A 27,446-nucleotide genomic window follows, 5' to 3' on the forward strand; every position below is an offset into this window, starting at 1 on the left:
TTTGCAAGATACAGTAGCTCACCGGTAGGCAACACTTCCTTTTTTGATATCAGAAATAATAAGATGATCCCCAGGTTTTCTACTAGAAGGAGCTGTGAAAAGACAAAAGCATTCTCAGTTATTCAGAAACAAAAATATAAAATCATGCCATGCTAGATTTTTTTTTACAGAGAAATATAACGAGTTGAGCTACTGTTAAAACTCTTTTTATGTAGTGTTGGTGAGCTTGAGATATGATATTATTCTAGTTTTTCCATGTCTGATGTATGTTACTTTTTCAAATTTCTATTTTTATTATGTGTATAAAATTGTGAGCAAAAAAATGTTTTAAATAAATAAATAGACTTTAGGCTATCAAGCCTAATATTCTGTCTTTGAAAGTAGTCAGTTTGGATATTTATGTTTATTAAAAAAATATAACATACCACTATTTCTAGGTACAGGTCACAGTGATTTAAAATATGCTAAGCAGGAACTGTGTCTATTTCACACAGCTGACTCATGTGAATGGTGAATTTCTTCAAGTCTGTCATGGACTATTTTCTTCGAGAATGTGACCAAGTCCCTTTTAAACCCAGCTATGCTAAATGTCTGGACCATGTCATCTTGCAATGAATTCCACAGCTTAATTGATAGGAAAAATACTTTCTCTATTTTGTTTCAAATCTGCAAATGCTTAGCTTTATGGACTGTCTCCTAGTCCTACTACTATTTGAAAGAGTTATCACTCCTTATTTATTCTGCTCTACAGTACTCATAATTTTATAAACGTCTTATTATATCTTCGCCAAGCTGAATATAACTAACTAGGGATATGTTTAATGTTGGGCACTAAGGGGGAAATTCTATAACCAGAACCTAAATTTAGGCGTTGGTAGGCACCCTGCTGATGCCTAAGTAATTGAAAAATGCAGTCAGAAATGGCAGGGTTGAAGCACCTACCGATGCCTAAATAAAAGGCGGCTGAAATGGCTGCTGGAATCGCGGCTGGGTAGCCGCTTTAAGCCATGGAACACCAAAGTAGGCATGGTTAACGCCGGAAGAGGTGTTAAGTGGGCTAATGTGGCTACCCAGCCGCGAATCATGCCAAGATAGGCTGCTAAAATGCAGGCTTTAAAAACCCTGGACTACAATTCAGCCGCTTATGTATGCCACTAGAACATAGCAACCGATCTCGTCAGGAGAATTGCCCCTTCCCCCATCAGCTGAGTGGCAGGGACTTCCCAAATCTGCAATTCTATAATTGGTGCCTAAGTCAGATTGCCTGTCAATCATTCTAGAGCACTGTTTTACAGAATCATGGCTTTGGGGAGTCCCTGCTGCTCAACTGATGGGGGAGGGGGGAATTTACCTGACATGATTGGCTGAGCGGCCATGGCAGGGAACCCCTGAACCCCCCCCCCAACACACACACTGTCTGCAGCAGGAGGGATGCCCACTCCCTTCTTTTGGCACTCCCCAATCGGAGCCTTAGGCCACTCCCAGTGCATCCCAGAAGACCAGGGTTTTACAGTGCTTCATTTCCAGCATCTAGGGTCTTTGCAGAATTGCAAACAGTGATGCCTAGTGACGCTGAAGCCTGGTGCCTCCCCTAAACATGCCTACTTCTGGACTTTGACGTCAATAGGTGCCAGTAGGTGCCACGGGCCCAGGTGCCCAATTGTTTAAAAAAGTTTTTAATTGGTTTACAATGGCGTGACCAATTACCGTGCCACTTAAAACCAATTAAAACATTTAAGTTAGGTGCTGGCAGGCATGATCTAAGGACCAAATTCTGATTGTAGGCGGCGGTAGGCATCCTACCACTGTCTAACCAGCCAATCAGGATGCATGTTTAAAAACACAAAACAAAACCACAAAACCCCTGAGGCAGGCCGCCTACACTGTTGGCGTCTGTCACAGGTGCAAGGAGGTGCTTAGGGATGCTTAAACTCGCCCAAGGCTGGGCATAGGCATGGCTTTGCCCAGAAGCGAGTCCGATTTTTTGGTAGAAAGCTAATCGATATATCAATTCGAATTAACAAATTGGGCAGCACTCGTAATTAGCTACTCTTTAGCTTCTCAGTTGGCCTATTATATCTTTCAAGTTCACTGAGATGTGTAACAGTTCTTTTGTATCATCCTTTAAATATTTGTCCTCTCCTTAATGATTTATTAGTCTGAAATGTTCCAATAAAAATTAAGAAGATAAGTTTAAAATAAGTTTTTTGAACCAGGTTATTTACCTGAAGCTCCATCATCAAAGAGGAATCAAGGAGCATTCCCAGTACTTTAGAAGTTCTTTCAATATTAAGTTGTGATCCTTCACTATTCAAAATAAATTTAGGAATGTTGCTAAGATTCATAGAATTTTAGTTTTATCAGTATTTAAAGACAGAATTTTAGTTTTATCAGTATTTAGTTTAAGACAGACTGAGGGGACCAAAATCTGATTTTCTGTATGCAATTATTGATAGTCCTAGTAGTAACCTCAAGATCTTGATAAATGGGGACCAGCAGAAATATGTCATCTGCATAACAGAAGAACTGCTCACCAGAGTTTAAGAAAATTTGACCTAGTGGTGAACTCATGTATAAATTATATAGAAGGGGAGAGAGATCCCTGTGGTATTCCACAAGAGGGAGCTGAAGGTGATGAGAAAATTCCATCCTTAATACCAAATATTGTCTATTCTTCAAAAAACGTGTACCCCTTTGGGGAAAGGGAAAGACCTACTGTATATAAAAATAGCCAGTCTCAAACTACTAAAAAATCCAGGTTAACTTTATCCAATTGCAAGAAATTGCTCTCAGAATCCATGAACGTATTCAGCGTATTATTTTATTCAAATGCAATAATGAAACAGAGTTAAATAATACATTTGTAATAGGGAAATGACCCATATTATAATACATTTTGAGAGAGATTATTTGTAAAAGTAAATGTAAATGCTGAACTAAAACAAATCACATTCCACGTTCTATAAACCCATCTATAGCATTAATTTAACCTAGAAATGATCATAGTTACTTCTTATAAAACATAATTGCAGATACAGTACTTACAACTTATAGTGATGCCAAGTTCTACCTTATGCTTCTTTGGTAACTTTACATGAAATGTTCCACTGCGTGGAATTATAGATTCTAAAGAGAACACAAAGTCTATTCAGAATTATACATTTTATATTGAAGCAAAAGTGGGCTTCATATGGGAAAAAAATGTTTGTTTATTACATTTTTTTTATTTTTATGAAGTAACATCCCCAAAGTGGGCTTCGCAGTACTAAACTTAAATCTTTGGGGGGGCATTTTCGACAGGACGTCCAAGTCCAAGTTTGGACATATGGGGAAACACATCAAAAAATCCTGTAGAGAAAATGATCATTTTTGAAACAGCAAAACGTCTCTCATTTATTTTTGAAAATTACCATTTCTAGTTGTGTTCACCCTTATGTGTCTATCTTTTTTGACCAAAAAAAAAAAAGTCCAAAAAAAAATTGCACAAAAATAAGCCATTGGGTGAGATGGTGGAGACAGAGACTGTGTCTGATTTCAAGAAAGCCTGGGATAGACATGTGGGATCTCTTAGAGAGAGGAAGAGATAATGGTTACTGTGGATGGGCAGACTGGATGGGCCATTTGGCCTTTATCTGCCTTCATGTTTCTATGTACAAGCAGCCAGCATTCTTAGATAACACACTGGTCACACAGACACAGCTCAGCAGAGCAGAGGGGCACTCAAAGGGTGCTGCAATGAATGTTACATTAAGGGCTCCATTTACGAAGGTGCGCTAGCGGTTTTATCGCACGCATTGGATTAATGCATGCTATAGCACGCGCTAGCCGAAAATCTACCACCTGCTTAAAAGGAAGCAGTAACGGCTAGAGCACGTGGCAATTTAGTGCATGCTATTCCGCGCATTAAGGCCCTAGCGCACCTTCGTAAAAGGAGCTCTAAGTCTTAGGTACACATATCACCAACTAATAACATGCTTATATTGTATGGTGAGCCCTCCAAAATCCACTCAGAACTTACTATACCCACCTGTACACCACAACAATAGCCGTTATGCCTGCAGATGTTATCTTTATGTAGGTACAGTAGGTTTTGTATAGGTTTTGGAGGGTTCACCATACAATATAAGTAGGTTAAGGTGACATGTGGGTCACGTGATGTCGAGCTGCTGAGCAGACGTCGGTGGGGTAAGCTCCCGATCCCGTTCCCACCATCAGCTGTTTTTCGACCCCGGAGTGCCGCGATTTCGCCCCTGCATTTCGGCGATTACATCGCTGCCGCGTTTCAGAGGTGTCTTGGAGAGTTCGGGGCTTTATGACAAGCAGGCTGCCCCGCCGGGAGAGAGATCGCGGCCGCGTGGGTGAATCCAAGATGGCCGACCGCGAGTCTCCACCGCCGCTCCCGGCGCCGACCGCGTGGGTGTCCGAGATTGTGGCAGAGGTGAAGCTGTTGCTGGAGGGATCCCTGACTTCGAAACTCCAGCCTATTGTGGATAAATTGGACTCTGTGGACACTCGTCTGGAAACGTTGCAGGGAGAGTTTTCCTCTTACCAGCAGCGTCTCACCACGCTGGAAGATAGAGTGCAGCAACGAGAAGGGGACCACCAGCAAATGAGGGCTCAGCTTATCGCCATGGAAGCTAAACTCGAGGACCTTGAGAACCGGTCTCGCCGGGGGAACCTGCGATTGATTGGCCTGCCTGAATCTGTGAAGGATGGTGAGCTCCATTCCTTTCTGGAAACCTGGCTGCAGCGTTCTTTAACACTATCAACTGCGCATGGTCCCCTGAGAATTGAACGCGCTCATCGCTTGGGCCCGCTGGGTGAGCCTGGCTCGAGAGCTCGCACTGTCATACTCAAGTTATTGAACTCAGCCCATAAACAAGAAATTTTGCGAGCTATTCGTACTTCGGGACCCCTGATGTATGACAACTCCAGGGTGCTGTGTTTCCAAGATTATTCTCCTGCTTTGCAAGACAGACGGAAGGAATTCACCCCCATTTGCTCCCAGCTGTATCGGATGAAAGTTCCTTTTGCTCTGCTGTATCCTGCCCGCTTGCGGATCAGACATGCTGGTCAGACCCGCTTCTTTACTGTGGCGGCTGAAGCTCTACGATTCCTACATTCCATGCAGGCACCAGACCCGGCTCCTTGACTGCTTTGGAGTTCGTTCTTTTGTTGTAGGTTGAAATAGTTTGATGCACAGAGCTCTATGTACTGCCTCAGCTTGATATCTCCTGGGGGCCTTCGTACCTGCTGGCCTGCTCATGCGGGGGCCTGATCGTTGTAGTGCCTGCTTTTTGCTGGCTTGACGGCCTTGTTCTGGAGCCTGGGGCGATGGACTGCTATGGACTTTTGTGGGACATTTCTTTTCCTTCTTTCGGGGATTGTATGGATGGTGGGGGGGAGAGCCTGTTGGTGTTGAAGGGGATGCTATGTTCTTTATTGGAGGGGGGGGGTACTTCCTTCTTGCAGTTGCTGACCGGTTGAGGGAGTGGTGTGTATGAATAGGATACGGGTGGGAATGTTTGCATGTGGGGTGGGTGGTTTGGGTGGCACATATGGAGGCTCTTTAAGCCACTATATACTGTTTGAGAGCATTACATTGTTATGACCTGTAGTTGTTTATTTCGCTGCTCAACCTGTTATTGGACATCACACGTGTTATTGGACTTGGTTATGTATGGGTTGGGTAGGACTTAGGGGGCTTTCATTTTGGGTGTGTGTCGGTGGGATTGTTGTGAGGGGCTGGGGGGTGGTTCTTCTTGGTGTGGTTTGTTGGGAGGGGGAGTTGGGAGCTGCTCCACAGGACCCTTGGACCACTAGTGGGTCACATGAGGGATGGGGAAGGGGCGACGGGGGGAGGGGTGGGGGGGTGGATATGCTGGGGGTTTCTTCTGTTCTCTTTCTATCCTTTCCTCTTTCTCTTTCTTCTTCTTTTCTTTTTCTCCTTCCGTATTCCTGGTGCCCTGTGGTTGGCTTTTATCCTTTGGTGGATGCTCGGGTCTAGATTGAGGTTCTGGGAGCTGGTCGCGGGCTGGGACGGCCTTGCTCTCGGTTTTCTTTCTGGATTTTTGCCTGATTTTTGTCTATATCCTTTTTCTTATGAAGCCTCTTAGATGTATTTCCTGGAATATAAATGGTGTCACTTCGCCTATTAAACGACATAAGATCTTGAGAGCCCTGAACCGTCAGAGAGCTGATTTGGTCTTTCTGCAGGAGACGCATCTGTCAGCAGCGGAACATGCTAAACTTCAGACCTGGTGGGTTGGTCAGCATTTGGGGGCACCTGCGAACAATCGTAAGGCCGGGGTTTTGATTTTGATTCGGAAGGGGCTACCCTTTGTTATTCAACAGCAGTGGACGGATCCTGGAGGTAGGTACATCATAGCCAAGGCACTATTTAATCATCGGCCCCTGATTCTTTGTAATGTGTATGCTCCTAACAACTATGATTCTCGATTTTTCTCCTCACTTATTCGCCTTCTTGGCCAACAGTCGGATGTGCCCTTGCTCGTGGGGGGAGATTTTAATTGTGTTCATGATCCCTTGCTGGATAAATCAATTCCTGCTCCCCAGGATCGGATGCAGCCTACTAAAGGTATTTCTTTACTTTGTTCATCCTTGGACGTTATTGATGTTTGGCGGACGCTTCACCCAGGAGAGCGTGACTACACTCATATATCTAGAGCCCATGCGTCCTTATCCCGGATTGATTACTGGCTGACCTCTAGCGCTTTGTTTTCTCAGATTGAATCGGCCACGATTGGTTCCTTTGACGTTTCCGATCATGCCATGCTATTGTTACTCTTGCACTTGGATGTCTCTCCACCGGGATCTTTCCGTTGGCGATTTCCGCTCCGTTTGTATCAGGACTCGAGATTTCAGGAATTCCTGCTTCAAAAATGGTCTGACTATCAACTACATAATATTGACCATCGGGCTGATTCTACGCTTTTCTGGGAGGCTGCGAAAGCGGTCCTCCGTGGTGAGATTATGGCCTATTCCAGCCATCAACGTCGTGCTCGGGATAGGGAGCTTTTACAGTTGGAACGTAGGATTGGTAACCTCCGTCGGCTTTATAGTCTATCTCACGCTTCCTCTTTGCGTTCCCAGCTCTTAGCCTCCCAGTGTAAGCTTCAGGAATTGTTGCATGCTAGAACAGTCAAGTCGCTTGCTTATTATAGATATCAATTCTTTCGCCATGGGAATCAACGAGGGGCGCTTCTGGCAAAGGTGGTCCGTCGTTCGGCGGGACGTACACATATCTTGCAACTTCGATCGGCAGGGGGGGGTTTGGTCCGGACGGATGCCGAGATTAATGCAGTGTTTTTTGACTATTATAGGAAGCTTTATTCACAGCAATCTGATTTAATGGACGGCACGGCATATTTGGATGGCCTCTCCCTTCCATGCCTGTCTGATAGGGCGGTAGCTAAACTTAATGCACCTGTAACGGCAGAGGAGGTGGCAGGCGTCATACAGAAGGGGTCCTTGTTAAAGGCCCCCGGACCAGATGGTTTCCGGATGGAATTCTATAAACTCTTACTTCCTACGGTGGCTCCAGTCTTGGCTGATACCTTCACAGCAGCTATTCAACGGGGTGCCCTTCCGGAGTCTCTCACTTCGGCTCAAATAGTTGTGCTATTGAAACCCCATAAGGATGCAGCCCTCTCTTCTTCTTATCGCCCCATTTCGCTGCTGAATGTGGAGGCCAAGTTGTTCGCCAAGGTTTTGGCTAATCGATTGGCTTGTGTTCTTCCTGAGTTGATTGCTTCCCCTCAGGTGGGCTTTGTGCAGGGGCGTACTAGTGTGAAAAACATTAGATCTATATTGACGTCTTTGGAATTCGTGGAGAGAACCCAACTTTCTTCTCTATTGGTCAGCTTCGATGCTGAGAAGGCCTTCGATCGGGTCTCTTGGAATTTTTTATTTGAGGTTTTAACTCGGTATGGCATTACGGGCTTTTTCCAGGATGCGATTCGGGTGCTTTATCACTCTCCTACAGCTTTTGTTTGGGCCAATGGTCTTTGTTCTCCTTCCTTCCCCATATGTCGTGGCACGCGTCAGGGCTGTCCCCTTTCCCCATTGCTTTTTGCTCTGTCGTTAGACCCTTTGATCCGTGATATTCAGCTTAATGGAGCTATTCCGGGTATTCGAATTGGTTCTTCCGAATTTAAAATCTCGGCATTTGCGGACGATCTCCTGGTCCATATCTCGGAACCCGCAATGTCTCTTTCCAATCTGATGGCCACTTTTCAAGAATATGGAGACTATTCGGGTTTTAAGCTTAACCTTGATAAATCTCTGGCGTTGGCCACATCCTCGGTCTTGCGGGACTCTTGGCCTGGACCTTTTCCCCTTCAATGGGCTTCTTCTTCGTTTCGTTACTTAGGGATTCTGCTGACGCCTCGTACTTCCGAGTTATATCGTGTTAACATTGATTCTTTGTTCAGTTCTTCGGCTGCGTGTTTTGCTCGTTGGTCTCCTCTTCCTCTGTCCTTGTCGGGTAGGATCAATTTGTTTAATATGGTCCTTTTTCCAAAATGGCTTTATACTTTGCAGTTGCTCCCTTTATGGCTCTTGAAACGGGATGTTACTAAGTTACATTCTATGCTTTCTAGATTTTGTTGGGGGGGACGGCGACCAAGGGTGGCGCTGCGTTATCTGCTCGGCGCGTGGGGAGGTGGGGGACTGGGGCTACCACATTTTCGGTTATATAATGCTGCCTGTTTGATGCGTTTTTTGGGGGAGTGGCTTTCGGATCGTCGGGATTTTACTCCAAAATGTTATGAGAAAGAATTTTTTGCACTTTGGCATATTTTGTCTTTGGTGCACACGCCCCGTTCTGCCTTGCCGGCGGCTCTTCGGGGGAGTTTGTTGTTGCACTCGCTACGCGTCATATGGTCTTATGTGTTGGACTCCTGGAAGGGTACTCCCTCGACTACTAGATACTTACCTATTCAGGGGAATCTGCAATTCAGCCCGGGCATGGAGACTGCTAGTTTTCGTAAATTGGCATCCCGGGACTTCACGTTAATTGCCCATGTTCTTCAGGCAGACGGTTCGTTACTGTCCTGGGATGCTTTGGTCCGGTCGGGTGTTTTCTCTGTGGGAGACTTTCTTGCGTTTCGGCAACTTCAACATTATGTTCGATCCCTCCCCCGAGCCGCTTTGGCTTTTCCTATTGAGAACAAATTTGCGACGCTGCTGGATCCCTATTTGGAAGATGGGTTTACAGTTTCGGGTCTTTATAAGGACTTCCATCGATTATTGGGTCTGGCTGACCGAGCTGTCCTACACGCCCGTTGGTGCCAGGATCTGGGGATAGCACGAGACGCTTTGGATCTCCCTTCCTTGATTGCAAGACTCCCGGGAGTTTCCGTTAATGCAGATCTACGGGAGTGTCAGTTTAGGGTTCTTCATCGGGGCTATTTTACGAAAAGTCAGTTATATTATTCAGGTTACACGGACTCTCCTTTATGCCCTAAGTGTCTCCAGCAACCCCATTCGTTTATCCATGCCTTCTGGTCTTGTGTGAAAATCAAACGTTTTTGGCGGCAGGTTGTAACATATGTGGAGAGCGTCTTTGGCACTACATTACCTTTTTCTGCCGCTGGTCTCTTGCTGGATAAGTATGAGGCCTTCCGCTTGTCTGACTCGGGTAAGCGGCAGTTTATGAGACTGGTGGGGGTCTTGGGGAAGAAAGTAATTCTATCTGTCTGGATTGGGGAACTTTCTCCATCCTTTTGGGAATGGAGGAATCGTTTGCATGCTCTGCTGCTGCTGGAGTGTAAAGATGCGTCTTATAGCTTACGACGAAGGCGACTCTTTCTTCGGATCTGGGATTCTTACCTTTTTTCATTATCACCACGGGCTAGAAGTGACATTCTAAATTCCTTGTGACTTTTTCGGAGACCTGGGCTTGTGTTCCATCCTTAGGGGCGCCAGGTATACTTCTTTCTCTTTCTTTCTTCTTCTTCTTTACTCTCTTCCTTCTTTCTTTCTGTGTTGGTGTTCCTCATTGTCTTGGGCAGTGGGCTATCTGAGTCCAAGTCTACTGCACTCACTTTTTCTCGTTTCAGACTAGGGGGTTTGGGGTGGGGGGGTGGTGTGGGTGGGATTGTTGGATCTCCTATTTTGTTTCTGCTGTCTTCTTTTGTTACTGTGGTTCTGACCTATTGGTCTGTTCTGTGTTATTTGATAATAATATAAATCGATTCCACATAAGGTGACATGTACCTGGAACTTTTTAATGTGACATTCACTGCGGTATCCCACAGCCACCTGATATACTGAGCTGTGTCTCGTCTGTGTAACTAGCTGAAGCTGTAATACAGGCTGGTATGTACTGTTTTGTTAACATTTTTTGAGAGGTGGGTGGGGGCTGGTGTTCACTGGGGGAATAAAAAGCGGTCATGCCTTAATTCCTCCAGCAATCACCTAGTTAGTTTGGGCACCTTTTTGGCCCTTATTAATTTTTTTTTTTGTAAATCTTTATGGTTTTTTTTAAACTTTGATAGTGTCATACAAATGTTAAAACAAAAAGACTTTACAAAAACACACTGTTAACTGTACAATTATTACTATTAAAAATCATTTTCACCCCTTCTTATCTGAATTATTAAAACACTAATACATATGATATGATTTCAGTATTATAATGAAATATTTAATTCCTTAAAATACATTTTCCACCCCCCCCCCCAGCCATCTACCCTCCCTGGATGTGCAAGGAATCTAATGAAAAAAGAAAGAAAGAAACATAACCCTAATAATAATGCAATAAAATTAGTCAATTGACTCCATACATCATTAAAGGACTTGTTAGTCCCTAAACGCTCCGCCAACATCCTTTCATAATTGTATGTGGTACACACAGTTACCCACCAAAAAGTAAAATTAATTCTATCATGGTTTTTCCAATTGTGAGTAATCAGTTGAACCCCTACTCATGTCAAAATAAAAAAAGACGAGTTTTATATTTATCTAATGTAGGTTTAACATAAAGTAGCGTACCACATATTACTGCCTCATATGTCAAGGGGATAGATGATTCAAGAATAAGATTAATTTGTCCCAAAATTGACTTCCAGAAACCAAGTATCAATGGACAAAAATATAACAGATGATCCAAAGTCCCTATATTAATATGACAATGCCAGCATCTATTAGATTTAGAATTATCTATTTTATTTAAACAAACTGGGGTCCAGAAAATCCTATGCAATAAAAATAACCATGTTTGTCTCAGAGATGCTGACGCTGTACATTTCAACCTCCAAGTCCAAATTTGTGGCCAACGAGATACAGAAATATACTGTTTTATCTTGATGCTCCAAATATCTCTAAGACTATTTTTTGGCTTCTTATTTAAAAATTCAGAAATCAATTTGTACCACTGAGCAGCCTGATGCCCTACTAGATCTGTCTGGTAGGAGAGGATCTGCAAGCTGTAATAAGTTTTTAAATTTTTCTATTCAGGGAACCTACTCTGAATAGCCTGCTTCAACTGCAACCACCTATATTGTTGAGACTTTAAAATGCCAAATGATTGGTGCAGCTCTGAAAAATCAAGCAGTTTTCCATTAGACATAACATCATCTAATGTCTGAATACCTGCCTGCATCCAGTTCATGAGATAGTCGCATAAGGGACATAATTTTCCATTCAAGATATAGCCAGTCCGGCAGATGTTCCATGAGCTCAGGGAGGATCCAATACATACCTAGACACATTATATAGGCTTGATGATACCTATAAAAATTGGGAAAATTTACCCCACCCTCCTTAATTAGTTTTTGTAAAGATACTAGAGCAATTCTCGCATTTTTCCCAAGCCAAATAAATTTTGTCAGATTACTATTTAACTTTTTGTAAAATGACCCTTATTAATTTTTAATACAGGTTTAGATCCAAATGTCTAAATGGTGCCATGGATGTTCTGTTAAATATTTGATTATCACTGCAAAATGTCTAAGTCCTAAGCTTACCCAAAACATGCCTTCAACATGCCCCCTTGGAAGTTAGATGAACAGTGGATGAATAGCCAAGAAAAACATTCAAATGCTACTTTATACCAGTTTTGGTACATTTTTCTTTTTAGAAAATGAGCCACATAGTCTGCTATGTGCAAAAGCTTATCTAAATTTCACGTTCATGAGCTGTTCCAATGCAAATCATGCAAAGTAACTCATTCATGTGAAGATTTGCATGAACAAGTGTATGAAAAAGGTTTGAGTCCCAGTTATACAAAAAAGTTTACTATACCCCTAGGAGATGTAGTTTTCCTTTCTTCCCTGGCTTTATGTAATTAAAGGAGGCAGTGCTATCCCTCTTTGAGCCCCACAAAGAGATGAAAACCCTAGTAATCCAATGTGCCTTGTTAAGTTCTCCCTAGAGGTCAGAAATCTCCAGTGGTCTAAAGCAAGGGTCACCAAAGTACAGCCCGAAGGCCACATCCAGTCTTTGATATGTTTTATCCAGCCTGCAGAAGAATTGTACGGAAATGCGCAAATTGGACTAATTTTCCAATGAGAATCCGCAAAATAAAAGAAAAACATGGGGTGTTAATTGTGTTCATAATATATTGATATTCCATATTATGTTAATATTAATATTATTCACAACTTTATTTAATACTGAATTGTAATTGTATATTTCATTGCAATTCTTCATACTTGTTCGGCCTCAAACAACAATGTCAATTTGCAGCATTGTAGGTAGCTCTGGCGCTGTGACTAATCTTTAAACTGAATATGGAAGTTCGTTACTAGTCATTACGGTTAATTGTCCATAAGAATACTTTCAGCGATGCAGTGTAATGCTCAATTTGTAATTGCATACATTTATATTTAAAGGTGCATATTCACTTATTCACATATTTGCTTGTACAGAGTTCTCGTGATTTTAATAATTTCATAATTTGAACCTCAGTTTAATAAGATTTAAAAAACACAAAAACAGTTCTATCATTCACATTAATGGTTTTATTATAATTTGGGATAAAATATGAGAATTTGCTGGAGTGTTCGTCGTCATTAATATACGATAATTTAATCTCACATACTCTGTAATTAGTTTATAAAATGTTCTGCTTTCAATAAAACTCATATATCTAGAGTTATTTATATATATTTTGTACTACAACCTGCTGAAAAGTGCTGAAGAACCCAATGTGGCCCTCGTTTCCTAAAGATTGGAGACTCCTAATCTAGAGGGACCTACTATCCCATCATAGAAAACAACTTTTTAAAATTGAGGGTACTAAATCCAACAGAAACTACTATTCCCAGGACACAGTTTATCATTTTGGAGGAAAACCTATTAAAGCAGGTTACAACAAATAATATTATCAGAATGAAAGGAACTACAGAGACAGAAAATGAAACAGACATATATTGAGAGAGAAAAATCTCTGACACTGCAAAACACACAACCAGCTCTACACAGGCAACAAACAGGCCCTATGGTCTATATGCCCTACAAAAAAACATATGTTTTAAGCTTAATTTTGAAGACAGCTAAGGAAGACTCCAATCTCAGGATCAATGGAAGTGAATTCCAGAGCCTGGGATTTTGAACCGAGAAAACTTGCTTCTGTATAGAAGAAAGATGTATTGCCGATAGTGAAGGAACATGCAAAAAAGAACCTTGAGAGGACTGTAACACCTGTGAAGAGCAATAAGGCTGTAAAAATTTGAAAAGATAAATTGGCTGGCATGCTCATAAAATTTTAAAAGTCAGAAGTAGTAAATTATTTGTCAATCTAAAAGAAACTGGAATCATTAATCCCACCCCCTTAATAAGGTGCAAGGCAGCAATCTGCACCAGTTGAAATTGTGATGTATCGCATTGGCCAATACCTTATAAGAAAGCATTACAATAATCCATTAGAAATGACCAAGGTGTGGACAAGAACATGTTCTTGTTCATACCTGGATAATATGCAGAGTTTTAAAAAACAGGAATTAACAATATCCGAAACATACTGATGGAAAGAGCTTGTTATCAAGGATACCTACAGTCTCAACCAAAGGTAGGATACTACCTGCCATCCACAGATGCTACACACTAAGGACAAGGATCTGAATAGTTAAGAACACTACTTTTATTATAGTTAAGATTCATATCTTGTGAAACAAGCCAGTCCACTATACCATTCAGTTTAGGGTTCAGTGCAACAACTGATTGAATATTTTAAGGTTAGATAGGTATCTGCATTTTAACATTGCCTAATATGCAAACACATGTAGGTTAAGGCATAAGCACCAGCTCTGTAGGTACTGTGGGTGCCCGAGAACTCCTAATATTTTGGGGACCTCATGACCAAAGCTGGCATACAGTCCGGGCATCTCTCACTATTCTGTCCACCTCCCTCCCTTCCCTCAACTTCCCACAGCGATGTATCCAGGGGGTGCTCTAAGGGCTAGCATCATGAACTTCTTCCAGCAGCAGCAGCTTTCACACTTCTGCTCTCATTGGCTTCGGGCCTTCCTCTCTGCTGGGTCCTGTCTACTTCCTGTTTCTGCGAAGGCAGGACCTGGCATGGAGGAAGGCCTGAAGCCAATGAAAGTAGAGAAGTGTGAACGCTACACTGCTGATAGGGAGGGGGTGACAAAGAAAGGGAGGAAGCAGACCAGAGGAGAGAGAATTTCTGCACCTGACTGGGGAGGGAGGAGAGAGGGAGGATAGAATAGGAGAGGAGAGGGGAGGGAGGGAAGGGATGGAAGGAAGGAAAGGATATGCTAAACCATGGAGGGAGAGGGAGAGATGCCAGAGCATGGAGGGAAGGAAGGAAACAGAGATACCAGACCAAGGGGAAAGGAGAGAGGGAGGGAGGGAAAGGAGATGCCAGAGCATGGAGGAGTAGGTAGAAATGGAAGGGAAGGAAAGGAGAAAGATGTCATGGCATTGAGGGAGGGAAGGGAAGGAGACAGATGTCTGACCAAGGGGAAAGGAAGGAGAAGAGATGCCAGAGCATGGAGGCAGAGAAGGGGATAGATGCCAGACCGTGGGGTGGGGTAGGAAGGAAGGAAAAGATAAGAGAGATGCCAGAGCTTAGAGGAGGGGATGGATACAGAGGGGAAAAATGGAGAGGGAGTGAAGCTGAAATGAATCATGTACAAAAGAGAGAAGAGTAACAGGACAGACAGTTTATTGAAAGGACACAGAAAGGAGAAAGATGCCATATGGAAGGGGAAGAGGGTGGACAGTGGGTGAAAGAGAGTGTGGATGGAAGGGGCAGAGAGAGAGGGAAGACAGTGGATGGAAGAGGCAGATGCTGCATGGAAGGGTGAGAGAGGACAGACACTGGAAAGAAAGAAGAAAGTGAATAGAAGATGATTAAAGCAGAAATGTATTTTAGTTGATAAACGTTTATAAACAGAAAATGGAAATAAGGTAATCTTTTTTTGGACTTATTTTAATACATTTTTTTTTTACTAACTTTCGGATTCCAAATCTCCTTCCTCAGGCCAGGACAGGATACTGTAACAATAGCAGTATATTGTACTGACCTGAAGAAAGAGGTTTTGGCCTCTGAAAGAGAATTGAAAAATGGATATACTACTTCTAGCCTAAGTGGTTTACATTCAAGTACTCAAGCATTTTTCCCTATCTGTCTTGGTGGGCTCACACTATCTAATGTACCTAGGGCAATGAGGGATTAAGTGACTTGCCCAGGTTCACAAGGAGCAGTGTGGGGTTTGAACCCACAACTTCAGGGTGCTGAGGCTGTAGCTCTAACCACTGCATCACACACTTTCCATTTATTCCATACTGGGCGAGGGTGTATCTGTGTTTTGTGTGTATGAAAAGGACATTGTTTTCTGTTAGCATTGACTGTGCAGGATCAATCTGTATTAAACTGACTTGTTTAGTTTTACAATGAGTGTATTGATGTTCTAGTATATGAATCATGGATTATTACAAAAAAAAAGATATATATTTTTATATATAGAGAGAGGAGGACATGTTAAAAAATTATCGGTCCCGGGTGTAAAATATACTAGATACGCCACTGTCTTCCTGGACTCCTTTCAAAATCAAAATCTTCTTTTTCAGAGGGCCCCAGCGTGGGAGCCGTTCTTGCAGGCTACCGGCACTGACTTAAAGATTTCCCTCTGCTGCGATACATTTGCCTCCGATATAACTTCCCATTTCCACCTGAGCAGATCACGGCAGAGGGAAAGCTTCAGGGAAGTGCCGGCAGCCTGTGAAAATAGCTGCTGCACCAGGACCCCTCTGAAAAAGAAGATTTTGACTTTGAAAGGAGACTGGGAAGGTGAAGGGAAGGGAGGGAGGAAGATGGAAGGGAAGGGAAGATATGCTTGGACTATGGAGGGCCCTGAAACTGTTTTAAGTTAGCCCAGGGATGGAGGTGGGGAGGGTTGAGAGCAGGGAGAAATGTAGATAGGGGGGGAGATGTTGGATTGCAAGAGGCAGAAAGAAGGAAGGGAGGGGGAAATGTTACACTGGGAGGGAGGAGAGATGACTCAAGGAAGGGAGAGATGGCAGATTCCAGAGAAGGGTGATAGAAGGAGGGAGAGAGAGATGACAGACCAGGGAATGGAAGGGAAGGAAGAGAGAGAGAGAGAGATACTAGACTGTGGAAAGGAGAGGAGAAAGACGCCAGATTGTTGGAAGGAAAGACATACCAGACCATGGGAAGGGGGAGGGAAGGAGAGAAATGCCAGGCCATGGGAGAGGAGAGAAATGCCAGGCTGTGGGAAGGAGAGGAGAAAGATGCAAGTCCATAGGAGGGGGAGGGAGGGGGAAGATAGATGTCAGACCACAGGAAAGGGAGAGAGGGAGGAAATTATGCACAGGGATGGAGGGGAAGAGGAGAGAGAGAGAGAGAGAGAGAGAGGAGATGTTTGCACAGTGATGGATATGGAAGGGAAGAGAGAGAAGAAATGCTTCTGCATAGATGGGAATAGGGGAGAAGATGGTACTCATGGATAGATGGGAAGGGAAGACATGGAAAAGTGGATAGATTTTGAGAAGAAAGCAGAAAAATGGAAGAAAATTGAATGTTAAAAGTTAATGCCAAAGATGGATGTAGCCTTTAGAAAAAACAGGGAACTAGGATTCAATACTGGAAGTCAGAAAATTATGTAGAATACATATAAGTGAGACTGACCTCAGTAAGTTTAATGCCCACAGAGAGTGATCAACAAGATTTTTGGTCTGCTCAGAGATATGAAACTCCAAGAGAGAACGGGAACCCTTACTCCCAAAATGGGTTTACTGTCCAGTCATTGCAAACTTCTAAATGTTAGATCACTCTCTGAGACAATATATATGTTTAAAGTTTTCTTCTTAATTAAACTTTTCTTTTCTTTGTAATAATTTTTGTTTCTTTGTAATAGTTTATATTGGTTTGCATACAGACAGAGATATCACCAATTGTATGAAAAAACTTCACTTATTTTTGAACACTGGGGGGTCCAAAAATCTTGTTGATCACTCACTGTGGGCATTTAACTTATTGAGGTCAGTCTCACTTATACGTAAAGATGGATGTAGGGCAGAAAGTGAAAAAAGAAAAACAGCAAATGGATAAGAAGGCCCTGGAACACAGTTAAGAGCACAGACAGAAGAAGTGCAACCAGAGCCTGGGAAAAGATGATTAGAAAAATAAAATCACCAGACAACAAAAGTAGGGAAAATGATTTTATTTTCAATTTAGTGATTGAAATGTGTCAGTTTTGAGAATTTATTTCTCTGGTGTTGTACTGTGTGTAGAGTCTGGCATCTTAGGGTTTCATTTGTATATATTAGTACTTTTAGTTTGTGGTCCTATATTTGCATAGAGTTATCTGTGTTCTGCATGTTTGACCAAGCCCTAGTGTTCTGATAGGAATGAATGTTGAGAAGCATACAGTGTAGTTTAGCTTTGTGGTTAACCATTATATATTGTTAATAATATTATATTGTGTGTGTGTGTATGGAAAATGAAAGGAAAAAATGGCATTACAGTTATTATGGGGCGGGGTCTTTTGAGCACCCCCCAATCATTCTGAAAAGTTGGTTCTTATGGGTCAAGGGAATCAACAAAAGCTAATAATGGGGCCAACAAAAACATTAGGAGAGGAGGATAGTTATAGCATCAATTGACCCTAGTAATATGCCACTGCTTAGGATTAAACCAAAAATATTAATAAGGTTGGGCAAAGAATAAATGAAATAATAGTGAAACCAATGGAAAAACTATATGCTCAAAACATCTCACCACCAACTATAATATCATGGTGTATAAATTCATCATTGTTACATAGAAAAAACCTTCAAAAACTGAATTTGGCTCATAAAGACTCAACAAAGACAAAAACAATGATGTTCAGAATTCCACCATCAAAAATTGCAAAAATCAAAACAGAAAATGGAATTCAACTAAATATCATCAAGTTTCAAGTTTCAAGTTTATTAAATTTTGATTTTACGCAATATGAAATATTTCAATGCGTATTACATAATTGTAATGTACAATAGAAACCAGGGATGACAAATACAAATACAAATAAGACAAAATACAGACTAATCATTATGTTCTATTAATACAAATTGAAACATGTAGGTAAAAGGTGGAAATACAATTTAAATAATTTATAATATTAATAAAAAAGAAAAAAAAAAGGGAACAATTAAGGTTTGTACATAAGGGTAGGGGGAAGTGTAATATTAGGAATAATTAATCGGTTTAATATTAGAAAAATTTTAATATAAAGAGTATAAGAAGATCCAGATTAATATTAATGATAATTTGATAGAAAAGAAAAAAAGAGAATTAAGATTAAAAACACTTATAGTTTCTATATTGATGTTCTGCTCATTTAATTCCTTAAAGAACAAGTACTGTATTGTGTTTATTACGATTACTATCTATGTATTGAATGCATCTTTATAAAGAATGCTTTTCAGACCTCGTTTGAATTTGACTAGTGATGTTTCGTTCCGTAAGTAAATAGGTAAATTGTTCCACAGTTGGGGTGCTTGTACAGAAAATATAGTTGTTCTTCTTGTCCCAATTATTTTTAAAGAAGGAATAGTTAGTAGGTTTTGTTGCGTTGATCTCAGCGCCCTTAATGAAGAGTAAGGGATTAGTAATCTGTCCAGAAATAATGGCTCGTGTGTTTGTTGGATTTTAAATGTTAATAATGCGATTTTAAACGTAATTCTGTGTATAATAGGTAGCCAGTGTGCATCTTGTAAGAGAGGTGTAACATGATCATATTTTTTTGAGTTTGTTATAATTTTTATAGCTGTATTTTGTATTATTTGTAGTCTTCTTATTTCTTTATGAGTTATGCCGCAGTATAAAGAATTACAATAATCTAACCTAGAAATGATTAGGGAGTGGATGAGAATATTAAGTGCTTCTGGTTTAAGAACTTTTGCTATTGATCTGATAAGTCGCAATTTGTTGAAACAGTTTTTGACAACTGTACTAATTTGATTATGATAGCTTAATTCTTGGTCCAAGGTTACTCCCATGTTATATTATTTGGTTATCTGACATATGTAAACATTACTGTCTCAATGTGTTCCAGTTGTTGGATTATTCACAATGAGTGGAAAGGAGAAAATACCTCAGACAATTTGTTCGTGTTACATACCAGCCAAATGGTCATTCAGCCAATGCGAACAATATTATAATCACTGGTCTTCCTCCACCACTGTTGCTATCAATAATACTCCATAAATGTGTAAAACTTGCAATATAATTATATGTGTCATACACCCCAGCAGTAATAATCATCAAAACCACTTATCTTTATAGTGCTGGACTATTCATTTTGGTATGATTCTGATGAAGAAGTGGTGAAACGGGCCCGTCAGAATCATACCAAAATGTTACCATAATGAATAGTCCAGCACCATAAAGATAACTGGTTTTGATGATTGATACTGCTGGAGTGTGTGACACATATAATTATATTGCAAGTGGCGGGCTGTGGAGGGCTTCAATGGCTGGGATGGTTAATTTGGGCTGGAGTGAGCTTTGATGGAGACTCTAGTACAGTGTCTCTCAAATTTTTTCAAGCTGGGGCACAATAAAGGTAGTGGCCATGGCTCAAGGCACCCAGAAATGCACGGACGTTGCTGTGATGATATCATGTGCATGCGTAACATCATCACACTGACATCCATGCATATGCAGAGGCCCTCCAGAAAGGCCCTGAAATGCCAGTAGGGCGTGCCAGCAGGGAAGTCTAACAAATATCAACTGAGTACCCCCAACCACAGATATCCCAAACTCCACCCTAGACCCACCTAAGCTCTTCCCCAGATCCCACCCCCTTTACTAATTGTAATGTAATTTTTTTTTCCATTCATTTTCATATACACACAATATACACAGCAGATATAAATTCTCAAAACTGACACATTTCAGTCACTATATATAAAATCATTTTCCCTACCTTTGTTGTCTGGTGACTTTATCCATTGACTTCCATTGACTGTTTTTCTCTCCGTCTTCACTTTCTGCCTTGCATCCATCTTTGGCATTAACATTCAATATTTCCATTTTTCTGCTTTCTTCTCAAAATCTACTATCTCTCTCTTCTTCCCTCCCTATTCCAAGGTCTGACATCTCTCTCCTTCCCTCCTTCCCCCCCCCCCCAGTGGTCTGACGACATCTCTCTCCTTCCTTCCCTTCCCCCCTTCCCAGTTTGGCATCTCTCTCCTCTCCTCATAATCTGGCATCTCTCTACCAGAGAACTACTCTTATTATTTCTATAGTGCTACCAGACTCCCCTCCTTCCCTTCTATTCCCTGATCAGATATATCACCTGCCCCCCCCCAGTGTAACATTTCTCTTTCCCTTCTTCCTTTCTGCCCCCTGAAGTCCATCTCTCTTCCCTTCCTCCTTTTTGGCCCCCGTCCCAGTCCAAAAAGTTTCCCTCCTTTCCACCAGACCAACATTTTTTTCTCTCTTCCTCCTGTATGCTTCTCCTCTAGTCCTCCTTCCTTCCCCCAACCAACATCTCTCTGTCCCTCCATGAGTCCAACTTTTCACTCTCTGCCCTCTACCCCTTCCCCAGAGTGTAACATTTTTCCTTCCCTCCTTTGTCCTCCCTTCTTTGTCATCCATCTCGCCCTCTCCATGAGTCCAACACTTTCTCCCTTCTGCATGCTTTCTCTCTCTGTCCTTGCCTCTTTTCTTGAGTGGCATCCCTCCTTCCCACCCCCCAACCCAACATGCTCTCTCCCCATGCACCATCTCACCCTCCCCTGCAGTGTGTAACACCTTTCCTTTCCCTCCCTTTCTGCCAGGTCTAGCAGAAACTCTTCTCTCTTCCTTTTACCTCCCCTCTGTCCAGCAGTACCCCTTTTCTGCTCCCCATGTCCAGCAGTACCCCTTCTCCCTTCCCTCCTCCCCTTCCAGCAGTTCCATTTCTCCCTTCCCTCCTCCCCCCTGTCCAGCAGTACTACTTCCCCCTTCCCTGTCCAGCAATACCTCTCCTGTTACTGCTAGCGGCAGCTCACTGTGTGCTTTTAACTTTGGCACACAGCTGCCACTAGTAGTAGTTTAGCCCGGTTTCATCAGGCAACCTCGGGGCCTTTGCTAGGCCGGCCCACTTCGATGATGTGATGTGGGCTGGCCTAGCAAAGGCCCTGAGGCTCCCTGATGAAACCGGGCTAAACTACTGGTAATGGCAGCTGTGTGCTGAAGTTAAAAACACACAGAACTGCCGCTGCTGGTCCGGGGGCACGGAGACGAGGAAGACAGAAGTCACGGCAGATACGTGCAATGTGACGGTAGAAGTCAGCTGACACAGGTGCCTGAGCCTCTCTTCCTACCCTGTGAGCCGCGGCACACTTAAAATCTCAAAAGTCACATTAGTGTGACGTGGCACACAGTTTGTGATACACTGCTCTAGTAGATGGAACCTATGCACACTACCGGGCAGGGCTCTGGGTTTTTGGCCCAGAAATATCTAAGAAACAGGACTATTTAAACTAAATAATTAATTTATGAAGCAAGCTGGACCATTTGGGGATAGGGGATAAGAAGAATTCATTCAAGAAATGGAAAAAGGGCAAAACCGAGGAGAACTGGAATGAACACAGGAAGTATCAAAAAGAATGTCACCTCGTGGTTAGAAAAGCAAAAAGAGAATATGAAGAGAGGCTAGCCAGAGAAGCACGAAATTTCAAACCGTTCTTCAGATATGTTAAAGGGAAGCAGCCGGCTAGGGAGGAGGTGGGACCGCTGGATGACGGAGACAGGAAGGGAGTGGTGAAGGAGGAGAAAGAAGTGGCTGAGAGACTAAACATGTTCTTTTCATCAGTATTTACAAAAGAAGACACATCTAACATATCGGAACCTGAACAAATCTTCAAAGGAGACCAAGCAGAGAAATTAACATCCATGGAAGTAAGCCTTGAGGATGTACACAGGCAGATATAAAAATTAAAATCTGACAAATCGCCGGGCCTAGACGGAATCCACCCTAGAGTATTGAAAGAACTAAAGGAGGAAATAGCGGAACTACTATAGCAGGTTTGTAATCTATCCTGAAAACAGGCGTGATCCCGGAGGATTGGAAGATAGCCAATGTTACGCCCATCTTTAAAAAGGGATCAAGAGGTGACCTGGGGGAACTATAGACCGGTAAGTCTGACCTCGGTTCCGGGGAAAATGGTGGAAGCGCTGATAAAAGATAGCATCGAGGAGCATCTAGAGAGGCATAAACTTATGAAAACAAGCCAACATGGCTTCTGCAAGGGAAGATCGTGCCTGACGAACTTATTGCACTTCTTCGAAGGAATTAACAAACGGATGGACAAAGGGGACCCCATAGACATTGTATACTTAGACTTCCAAAAAGCCTTTGACAAGGTACCCCATGAACACCTACTTCGGAAACTAAAGAACCATGGGGTGGAAGGAGACGTACACAAATGGATCAGGAATTGGTTGGCGGGCAGAAAGCAGAGGGTAGGAGTGAAGGGCCACTACTCCGACTGGAGGAAGGTCACGAGTGGTGTTCCACAGGGGTCGGTGCTTGGACTGCTGCTATTCAATGTATTTATAAATGATTTAGAAATGGGGATGAAGAGAGAAGTAATAAAATTTGCAGATGACACCAAGCTATTCAATGGGGCTAGGACTAAAGAGGACTGTGAAGATTTACACAGGGACCTAAACAAACTAGGGGAGTGGGCGAAGAGATGGCAGATGAAGTTCAATGTAGAGAAATTCAAAGTCTTACACGTAGGAAACAGAAACCTGAGGTACAGCTACACAATGGGAGGGTTGTTATTGAGTGAGAGATCCCAAGAAAGGGACTTGGGGGTAATAGTGGACATGACAATGAAGCCATCGGCACAATGCGCAGTGGCTGCTAAGAAAGCAAATAGAATGCTAGGAATAATCAAGAAGGGTATTACAAGCAGAACGAAAGAAGTTATCCTGTTGTTGTATCGGGCGATGGTGCGTCCACATCTGGAGTACTGCGTCCAATATTGGTCGCTGTACCTAAAGAAGGATATGGCAATACTCAAGAGGGTTTAGAAGAGAGCGACGCGTTTGATAAAAGGTATGGAAAACCTTTCATACGCTGAAAGATTAGAGAGACTGAGGCTTTTTTCGCTGGAGAAGCGGAGACTTAGAGGGGATATAATAGAGACCTATAAGATCACGAAGGGCATAGAGAAAGTGGAGAGGGACAGATTCTTCAAACTTTCGACAACTACAAGAATGAAAGGGCATTCCGAAAAATTAAAAGGAGACAGATTCAGAACCAGTGCTAGGAAGTTCTTCTTCACCCAAACGGTGGTGGACACCTGGAACCCGCTTCCAGAGGGAGTGATAGACAGGGTACGTTATTGGAGTTCAAGAATGGATTGGACAATTTTCTGAAGGAAAAGGGGATAGAAGGGTATATATAGAGGGCTAGTATACAGGTCCTGGACCTGATGGGCCGCCGCGTGAGCGGATTGCTGGGCATGATGGACCTCAGGTCTGACCCAGTAAAGGCACGGCTTATCTGCCATCATTTACTATATTAGGAGGAGTGTGTAGAGCAGTGGTTGCATCTACAGCCTCAGCACCCTGGGGTTGTGGGTTCAAACCCTGCGCTGCTCCTTGTGACCCTGGGCAAGTCACTTAATCCTCCATAACCCCAGGTACGTTAGATAGATTGTGAGCCCACCGGGACAGAGAGGGAAAATGCTTGAGTACCTGATTGTAAAAAACCGCTTAGATAACCTTGATAGGCGGTATATAAAATCCTAATAAACTTGAACTTGAAAACTTGAAACTTGAACTATTACTATGTAAGTGTTGCCATTCAATATTTGTGTTCAAACCTTGAAGTTCTATTGATTGTAATGAGTAAATCCACCAATCTTCTAGATATTTTTAAAAATCCCTCCCCTCCTCCTTCAGGGCATCCAATCCAAAATCACCACTCTTAAATAAAAAAATTCATGATTGAACTGCAGGCAGTGCTTCACAAGAAAAGCCCCTAATTGATGATATTACTCTTATGTTCAGTCAGCCTCCTACTTAATTTCCGTGAAGTCTGTCCAATATATATCTTTTTATTTATTTCTAAGATTTTGAAATTATTTACAAGAACAACTCTTGTTATAGAAATACAGAAACAAATTATAAGAAGAATAATATCCACATGAAAACAAATTACATTTTTCTTAGACCTCAACAAATAACCTTGGGGGATATCTCGGGAAAATAAAAAGAGATTATCAATTTCTAAATATAATTAAACAGAAATAGCTTAACAGGATATCCCACTTCATATATTACCTGTTCTGTAATAATAAACACTTCAAGTTACCAGTCTCTTCATATCTACAAATGCTTTAAGCTGTTCTGGGGCAAAGAATACATATTTTACACCTGAATATTCTACCAGGCACTTACAAGGATAGGATAATAGGAACGAAGCTCCCAAAGAGATTACATCTGATTTCAATGCATGAAATAATTTCCTACGATCTTGAGTTTGTTTAGTCATATCTGGAAATATCAAAATTTTTTGCCATAATATAACTTTTGAAAATTATGAAAAAACAACCTAAAAATGTTAACAACATCCTGTTCAAACACAAAGGACACTAGTAAGATCGCTCTTTCAGAGTTTTCTGTAATAGTTGATTCTAATATGCCTGTGATGTTTAAAGATAATTTATCTAAATTCTTTTGCAAATTATCTATGGTGGCTCCCATTTTTTTTTTACAGTAAATAATAGATACAATTTATATAGGAGGTATATTTTCAGAAGAAACCCCCCAAATTTTGATCAAATATTTTCTAAGTAACTCAATAGGGGTCACATTCAAAGATTTAGGAAAATTGAATAGTCTCAAGTTCCATCCAAGAATGTAGTTTTCAAGTTGTTCAATCTTACTATTAAGTATAGCTTTTTCTTTTACAATTTCAGTTGTTAGTTCTTGTAGTTTATTAGTTTTATCTGTAACATTCTTCAACTGTAAGGAAAATTCATCCCTAGACCCATCTAATTTCTTCCCCAGAGCAGTCACAGTATTTACTAAGGTTGAAACTTCATTTGAAGATCTGGCAACTGAGGTGTTCAATGTCTGGAGAGCTTCTGAAAATACTTGATATTGTGTTTAAATCAAAATCTCAATAAACTTGAAACTTTCCCAAATGCTCTCATGTTATCGCCTTAGATTTTCCAAGCTGGGAAGCAGTATCAACTACCACTCCCAGCTCACTCTGCTCCTTCTCAATTACCGCTGCCACTGCCCCTTGGATTGGGGTTTCCCCAGCCGAGACTCCCTCACCAGGTTTCCCCATCAGAGCCGCGACAGGAGCAGGACAAGGCGGAGGCACAGAACTCGGAGGAGATATGGAGATGTTAAATCCCAAGTCCAAGTCCTCGGCATCTTCCACCAAGGGCACTGCAGACTGGCCTATGGTCGCTTGTGGGGTTAAAGTGAAGCCAAACTCTTTCATGGAACTCTGAACGGGTGATGAGGTTCTGTCTGCCAAGGGCTCAGCCCAAACACTTCCCTTTGAATGCGGCATTTTGTATAAGGAAACAAAAACGCTCAGAGTCCGAGTCGGGAGCGTTTCACTACACTGCCGCCATCTTGGACTGCCCCCTCAGCAGCCTATATATCTTTTGATTTAAGAGTGGTGATTTTGGATTGGATGCTCCAAGGGAGGAGGGGAGAAGATTTAAAAAAAAAAAAAAAAATATCTTGCACTGAGAGAACAGTGGTGGATTTACCAATTAAGGTCAATAGAACCACAAAGTTTGAACACAAATATTGAATGGCAACACTTATATTGAAACCTAAAAAAAAATAAATAAAAAATAGAAGGGTTTGGACTAATGACTGTGTGACACATAACAATTTGAGATTGGCTAAGGTCTTTTTGTCAGTATCTATGAAGGGTGTGTCGCCATTTGTCAGGGTTCAGCGATTTTGTTCTAAGGAATGATTATCAAAAGTTGGTGAAAGATGCTACTTTGGCAAGTTTAACTTTAAAAATTTCTCTTTAAGCAGGATTTTAAAATGATTTCTCCTTTGTTACAGAAGTTTGAGGAGCTGACTGCAAAGAACCCCGACACAGAATTGCTGTGAAATGCTGGCCATGCCAGATTGTGGATTGTGAGAGGCGGCTTTCAGCAACAGAAGTGTGGATTGAGAGAAACGGTGTTTAGCAACAGAGATGCTTCTAAGGAGTACAACTATCATCTGTGCAGCATCTCTACAGAAAAGATAAGTTGATTTATATTTTTACTGACTGGATTGATTTGACGATTCATTGTTTAAGCAGCGATTATTGAACTGGAAAAATTTTCAAGAATGGCTGAGAGAAATGTAATTTTTGTGAGAAATAGATATTTTTGACAAATTGCAAAATTTTTGAATAAATAAATGGAAGGAGAGAGGTTTTTATGCTGTTCATTGAACTGTGGGGTAGACATACATTTTTATAAGCCACCCCCCTCCCCGATTCTGAGGCTCTTCCTACCCTTTCCTATAGATTGTAGGACACCAATGTTAATCATTGGTTTTTGTAATGTATGAACTATTTTTGGTTTATTGACCACTGACTCCTTTTATGTTTATAAGCTAATGCTAATTTTAGGCACTGTGTTTAAAACAATTTTGAATGAAGAGAGAGACTAGTATAGATGTAATTCAACAGAGAGAAATTATCTCACTGTATTAATTACCTTCATTCTGTTGTTTAACTCATTAATCATTCACAGTTCCTCAGCGGGCCACCACACACTCAAATATTCTCATAGTGAGTGGCTTTATGCTCCCACTCCTCATTGGAACCAATTTATATTTTTGATATTATACTTATTTGCAATTTTATATATAAATATATATTCAATACTAAGAATACTTAGCTTAAAGCTGTTAGCTTATTGGCAAGACGCTGTGCAGGGGAGTTTATATGAAAACACCGACATGTTTCGCCCGT

At 41.7% G+C, this 27,446-nt stretch overlaps 1 protein-coding gene across 1 annotated transcript in view; it reads right to left on the reverse strand.

The window, feature by feature from the left end:
- The window catches only part of GRIP1 (glutamate receptor interacting protein 1), a 399,879-nt gene that overhangs the window by 107,206 nt on the left and 265,227 nt on the right, over positions 1-27,446 (reverse strand). The window contains 2 exon segments of the mRNA XM_033958481.1: positions 23-92; positions 3,046-3,126. Coding sequence (XP_033814372.1) covers positions 23-92; positions 3,046-3,126 — 151 coding nt within the window.

The sequence above is a fragment of the Geotrypetes seraphini genome, chromosome 9, assembly GCF_902459505.1.
Source record: "Geotrypetes seraphini chromosome 9, aGeoSer1.1, whole genome shotgun sequence".
In the NCBI taxonomy this organism is placed as follows: domain Eukaryota; kingdom Metazoa; phylum Chordata; class Amphibia; order Gymnophiona; family Dermophiidae; genus Geotrypetes; species Geotrypetes seraphini.